At 64.3% G+C, this 6711-nt stretch overlaps 1 protein-coding gene across 1 annotated transcript in view; it reads left to right on the top strand.

The window, feature by feature from the left end:
* The first annotated feature begins 5739 nt into the window (after nucleotides 1-5739).
* Nucleotides 5740-6711, top strand: part of LOC150039862 (polypeptide N-acetylgalactosaminyltransferase 17-like) — a 53367-nt gene continuing 52395 nt past the window's right edge. Inside the window, exon 1 of the mRNA XM_090327554.1 lies at nucleotides 5740-6305. Coding sequence (XP_090183680.1) covers nucleotides 5740-6305 — 566 coding nt within the window. The remainder of the gene's footprint in view (nucleotides 6306-6711) is intronic.

Raw genomic sequence — 6711 nt, 5'->3', positions numbered from 1 at the left:
GGGATGAGGAGGATTAGGAGGATGGAGGGATGGGGAGGATGGGGGGATGGAGGGAAGAGGAGGATGAGGAGGATGGAGGGATGAGGAGGATGGGGGATGGAGGGATGGGGAGGATGGGGGATGGAGGGATGGGGAGGATGGGGGATGGAGGGATGAGGAGGATTAGGAGGATGGAGGGATGAGGAGGATGGGGGATGGAGGGATGAGGAGGATGGGGGATAGAGGGATGAGGAGGATGGGGGATGGAGGGATGAGGAGGATTAGGAGGATGGAGGGATGAGGAGGATGGAGGATGGAGGGATGAGGAGGATGGGGGATGGAGGGATGAGGAGGATTAGGAGGATGGAGGGATGGGGAGGATGGGGGGATGGAGGGAAGAGGAGGATGAGGAGGATGGAGGGATGAGGAGGATGGGGGATGGAGGGATGAGGAGGATGGGGGGATGGAGGGATGGGGAGGATGGGGGATGGAGGGATGAGGAGGATGGGGGATGGAGGGATGAGGAGGATTAGGAGGATGGAGGGATGAGGAGGATGGGGGATGGAGGGATGAGGAGGATGGGGGATAGAGGGATGAGGAGGATGGGGGATGGAGGGATGAGAGGATTAGGAGGATGGAGGGATGAGGAGGATGGAGGATGGAGGGATGAGGAGGATGGGGGATGAGGGATGAGGAGGATTAGGAGGATGGAGGGATGGGGAGGATGGGGGATGGAGGGAAGAGGAGGATGAGGAGGATGGAGGGATGAGGAGGATGGGGGATGGAGGGATGAGGAGGATGGGGGATGGAGGGATGAGGAGGATGGGGGATGGAGGGATGAGGAGGATTAGGAGATGGAGGGATGAGGAGGATGGAGGATGGAGGGATGAGGAGGATGGGGGATGGAGGGATGAGGAGGATGGGGGATGGAGGGATGAGGAGGATGGGGGATGGAGGGATGAGGAGGATTAGGAGGATGGAGGGATGAGGAGGATTAGGAGGATGGAGGGATGAGGAGGATGGAGGATGGAGGGATGAGGAGGATGGGGATGGAGGGATGAGGAGGATTAGGAGGATGGAGGGATGAGGAGGATGGGGGATGGAGGGATGAGGAGGATGTGGGTGGACCTTGCTCCTGTCTGCTGCCCAGCTCCCCTGGCCTGAGCTGGCAGCCTCTGCTTCCTCCCCGCTCCCCACCTCCCAGCCATTCCGCCACCCTGAGAGCCCAGCTGAGGCTCTGCCCTGGGAGTCAGGAGCCCTGGGGCCCAGCTGCCCTCCAGGGCCTCCGCGGGGGCCCACAGGCAGGCGGCCGTGCGGTGTCCCCGGGCGCCGGCCCTGGACCCTGGCGTTTGCACACACGTTCCTTATCTTCCATGACCACGATGGCTTTGCATCAGACGGGCAGGATTTTCTGGGAGGATCCTCGGTTGGCTTGTGCCTGCTGCTTTTCACGACTGGACAGGGGACATGGGACACGTGAACCCCACGTCCCGCTGGTCCCCGCTGAACCCCTTGCCCGGCTCTCAGGCTGCGGGACAGCCGTGGGGGGGCCGCGCTCCTCCTCGTCTGCCTGCTGCCTCGCCGGGACGCCCAGGGCAGGGCAGGGTGGCGTCCACCTCGGCGTCGGCCGGCTCGGGCTCTGCCCGGGCCCCCACGCCAGTGCCTTCCGCCATTAGTTTTTGTTCGGGCTCTTGAGCTCAGAGCCTCGAACTCTACCTTAGCCTTTTCCCACTCAAGGCTGGCACTCTACCCCTTGAGCCACGTCTGCACTTCTGGCTTTTTGCCGGTTACCTGGAGACCAGGCTTCCTGCTGGCTGGCTTTGAACCATGGTCCTCAAATCTGCAAGTGGCTTGGATTGCAGTTTGCAGATGAACACAGAGGGAGCCGTTGGGTTTGGGTCACAGGACGAGTCCTGTGGCGCTTGGGGACACGTGCTGAGCCGGCTGGGGTGTCGCCGGTCCCCGAGCCCCTCCCGTTAATGGGATCGGCGCAGGAGCGGCCACGCCGTCCCTGGATACAGCAGCAGGCTGGTGGACACGAAGTGTCCACGCCGGGGATGTGAGAGAGAACGTGGACGGCCCGGCCTCTCCCCCCTTCCTCCTCCACCTCGCTTCCTGGGAGGCTCTCTCTGCTTTTTTGGGGGGTCACACTGCCACCACGTTGATGCCATAACACAGCACGGGCAGAACGACCACCCAGACCCTCTGGGCGCAGAGGGGAGCAGGGCCTCTTCCTGCGTTTCTGTCTCTTGCTTTGCTGCGGAGGGGCGAGGCCGCCACCCGTGGGCTCTCTGCACCCTCCACAGGCAGGACTGCAGGTCAGGGCCAGCCAGAGGCTGAGACGCGGGCCTTGATCGAGCCCGGGAGCCGGGCCGGGCCGGGCCGGGGCGCTGCCCACGGCCTCTGCAGGGCCCTCGCTGGCCGGTCCACACACCCGGGCCCAGGCGCCAGGCAGGGCTGGAATCAGGGCGCCCAGCGCAGATGGCAGGTCCTGCAGCGACACCTGGTGGCAGAGGCGCCAAGTGCGGGACCAGGAGGGCTGGCCTGGGGGGGCAGTGGACAGTCCCCAATGGGTGGGGCCTGTGGAGGGGAGCCGGCACATCCACGGGGCTGCCTCCTCCTCCTCCTCCTCCTCCTCCTCCTCCTCTTCCTCCTCCCCCTCCTCTCCCCTTTTCTCCCTTTCTCCTCCTCCCTTCCTCCTCCTCCTTCTCCTCCTCCTCCTCTTCCTCCTCCTCCTCCCCCTCCTCCCCTTTTCTCCCTTTCTATTCCTCCCTTCCTCCTCCTCCTCCTCTCCCCCTCCTCCTCCCTTCCTCCTCCTCCTCCTCTTCCTCTCCCCTCCTCCTCCCTTTCTCCTCCTCCCTTCCTCCTCCTCCTCCTCTTCTTCCTCCTCCTTCTCTCTCCTCCTCCCCTTCTTTCCTTCCTCCTCCTCTTCCTCCCCTCCTCCTCCTCTCCCTTCCTTTCCTTCTTTTTTCTCTTCTTCATCCCCCTCCTTTTCCTCTTCCTCCCTTCCCCTTCCCCTCCTCTTCTCCTCTTTCTCTCCCTCCCCCCTCCCCCTCTGCTCCCTCCCTTGCCCACATCTCTTGGCTGCACAGGGGCTTTAGCGTTGACCCCCCCCCACACACACACTCTGGTCAGATTCACCCCTTCCTCGCTTTCCTCGGATGCTGTGACCCTGGAGGAGCCTCGGGAGGCTGACGTCTGCCAGTCTTGTCCCTCGTGGTCCCCCGGGGCTGTGTCCCGTGACCTCACTGCTGGGGTTCAGGCTGCTCAGGCTCCTTACACGCCATTGCACGCCTCTGCCGTCTCCAGAGCGCGCTCCTTCCCCGCAGCACGGCCGCCCTGCTCCCAGCCCAGCCCAGCCCGCCCCCCCCCCCGGCACCCACCCCCCCTCTGCCCCAGGTCCAGCTCACCTGGACCAGGCACGGAGGCCCCAGCCCAGGCCAGAGGCCTGCAGGCCTGCGCTCACCTCCTCTCCCAGCGCCTGGTTCTCGCCTGACACACAGCCTTCAGCCTTCCTAACCTCCAGGCTCCAGAATGTTGCACACGGCAGGCAAGTGTGTGGTTCCACAGGGCCTGGGGCCCGGCCGGGCACCGGCAGGCGGGCAGATCTGAGTGCCCACCGGGCAGCTCTGGCCCACTCGGCCCCGCCTGTGCCAGGCCGAGGCGCAGGAGTGGGGTCGGGCACAGGCCTTGAGCCTGGCTGTGGTTCCCAGAGCGCAGACATGAGAGTATCAGCCACCCCGGGGGCCGGAACCCGCAATGTGCACGCCTGGACAGTGCACCCCATGGCAAAGGCCCTCCCCAGCTCCTGGTGCTGTTAGGGGGCTGAGCGCCCAGCCCCGGCCAGCCACTTCCAAGCTCAGAGAAAGCAGGGGTGGGGGGGAGGGAGGCGGACCCCTGCTCACAGGGCCTGAGCCAGGAGCCACCCGTGTCAAGCCCCAGTGGTTGGGGGCGGTGGGCCTGTTCCCAGCAGGACTTGGTCTCCCGGCACCCGGCTGCAGCCCTGCGGTCCAGCTCAGAGCTGGGCTGGCGGCGCCCTCTGCTGTCCAGCCGTGAAGTTACAGGCAGCCATGGCCAGGGCCGAGGCTGAGTCGCGGGCGGGGTGGAAGGCCCAGGGGCTCCCCAGCGACTGTTCTCATGAGATCATTGACTGTGGCAGAGGAAGTGTTTTCTGTTTCCAGTGACAAGACACCACCCGGTGTGGTGTCCCCAGCACGGGGCTTCGGAAGGGACCCCCAAAAGCACCAGGCAGAGGCGTCTAAAGAAATGCTTGTAGGGAAAGATGACAGGAGAGCCAAAGGCAGCGCGGAGCGGGTCTCCTGCCCACGAGGGAGAGCATGGCGCAGGCCACGGAGGACGGGCAGCCCTGCGGACAGCCTGCAGCCGCTGCCAGCCCTGCAGGAGGAGGGGCACAGGGCAGGCCGGCACCCAGAGACAACGGCTCCTCCTCCCAACAACAGCAGCCAGTGTTGGGCCGAGGCCAGGCCCCAAGTGAAGTGGCTGAGGCTGAGACAGGGCCGAGGCCCAGGTCCTGACCGGGAAGTGCAAGGCCACGGGGTCAATCCCGAGTCAGCCGGGGGGGGGGGAGGGAGAAAGGGGGAGAGAAGGACAAAGAGGCTATGCGCTGATGGGTTCCCAGGTACCAGAGCAGTAGAGGAGGCGGACACGCTGGTGCAGGCTGCGTGTGCGTGTGTCACCTTCCTATCGCCTGTGGCTCTGTGGGAGGACACGTGGGTGGGACACGTGGGTGGACACATGGGTGGCTCTGTGGGAGGACATGTGGGTGGCTCTGTGGGTGGACACGTGGGTGGCTCTGTGGGAGGACACGTGGGGTGGACACATGGGTGGCTCTGTGGGTGGACACGTGGGTGGCTCTGTGGGTGGACACGTGGGTGGCTCTGTGGGAGGACACGTGGGTGGACACATGGGTGGCTCTGTGGGTGGACATGTGGGTGGACACGTGGGTGGCTCTGTGGGTGGACACGTGGGTGGCTCTGTGGGTGAACACATGGGTGGCTCTATGGGTGGCTTTGTGGGTGGACACATGGGTGACTGTGGGTAGCTCTGTGGGTGGACACGTGGGTGGCTCTGTGGGTGGCTCTGTGGGGGGACACGTGGGTGACTCTGTGGGTGGACACGTGGGTGGCTCTGTGGGTGAACACATGGGTGGCTCTATGGGTGGCTTTGTGGGTGGACACATGGGTGACTGTGGGTAGCTCTGTGGGTGGACACGTGGGTGGCTCTGTGGGTGGCTCTGTGGGGGGACACGTGGGTGACTCTGTGGGTGGACACGTGGGTGGCTCTGTGGGTGGACACCGTGGATGGCTCTGTGGGTGGACACGTGGGTGGCTCTGTGGGTGGACACATGGGTGGCTCTGTGGGTGGACACGTGGGTGACTCTGTGGGTGGACACGTGGGTGGCTCTATGGGTGGCTCTGTGGGTGGACACGTGGGTGGCTCTGTGGGTGGACACGTGGGTGGCTCTGTGGGTGGACACATGGGTGGCTCTGTGGGTGGACACGTGGATGGCTCTGTGGGTGGACACGTGGGTGGCTCTGTGGGAAGACAGGTGGGTGGACACGTGGATGGCTCTGTGGGTGCACACGTGGGTGGACACGTGGGTGGCTCTGTGGGTGGACACGTGGGTGGCTCTGTGGGAAGACAGGTGGGTGGACATGTGGGTGGCTGTGTGGGTGGACACATGGGTGGCTCTGTGGGTGGCTCTGTTGGTGCACACGTGGGTGGCTCGGTGGTGTGGACATGTGGGTGGACACGTGGGTGGCTCTGTGGGTGGACATGTGGGTGGACACGTGGGTGGCTCTGTGGGTGGACACGTGGGTGGCTCTGTGGGTGGACATGTGGGTGGCTCTGTGGGAGGACACATGGGTGGCTCTGTGGGTGGACACGTGGGTGGCTCTGTGGGTGGACATGTGGGTGGCTCTGTGGGAGGACACATGGGTGGCTCTGTGGGTGGATACGTGGGTGGCTCTGTGGGTGCACACGTGGGTGGCTCTGTGGGAGGACACGTGGGTGTCTCTGTGGGTGGACACGTGGGTGTCTCTGTGGGTGGACACATGGGTGGCTCTGTGGGTGGATACGTGGGTGGCTCTGTGGGTGGATACGTGGGTGGCTCTGTGGGTGGCTCTGTGGGTGGACACGTGGGTGGCTCTGTGGGTGGACACGTGGGTGACTCTGTGGGTGGCTCTGTGGGTGGCTCTGTGGGTGGATACGTGGGTGGCTCTGTGGGTGGCTCTGTGGGTGGACACATGGGTGGCTCTGCGGGTGACTCTGTGGGTGGACACATTGGTGTCTCTGTGGGTGGATACGTGGGTGGCTCTGTGGGTGCACACGTGGGTGCACACGTGTGGGTGGACACGTGGGTGGCTCTGTGGGTGGCTCTGTGGGTGTCATCTGGTCACCATGCTTCTTTCATCCTGCTCAGGAGCCTGGAATGGGAAAGTTGCAGTTCCAAGCTAGCCCAGGAAGGAGTCTCTGAGCCGCTTCTCTCCAGTTAGCCAACAGAAAGCCAGAAGTAGAGCCTGGCTCAGTGGTAGAGGGCCAGCCTGGAGCGCCAAGGACGGCGCCAGGCCCTGACTTCACGTCCCAGGACCACGTCCTGTGGAGACCATCACAAAAGACTACCATCACTTACCGCTAAGCCGGCCTGCTCCTCCTCCCTTCCTCCCTCCTTTTCAAGGTTATGGTACATGAGACTCTCCTGACTTCCTGCGA

This window comes from Megascapheus bottae, unplaced genomic scaffold (assembly GCF_031878675.1).
Source record: "Megascapheus bottae isolate mThoBot1 unplaced genomic scaffold, mThoBot2.hap1 HAP1_SCAFFOLD_245, whole genome shotgun sequence".
NCBI classification, from domain to species: domain Eukaryota; kingdom Metazoa; phylum Chordata; class Mammalia; order Rodentia; family Geomyidae; genus Megascapheus; species Megascapheus bottae.
Note: the sequence above shows the minus strand (reverse complement) of the source record. Positions and strands in the feature narration are given on the sequence as shown.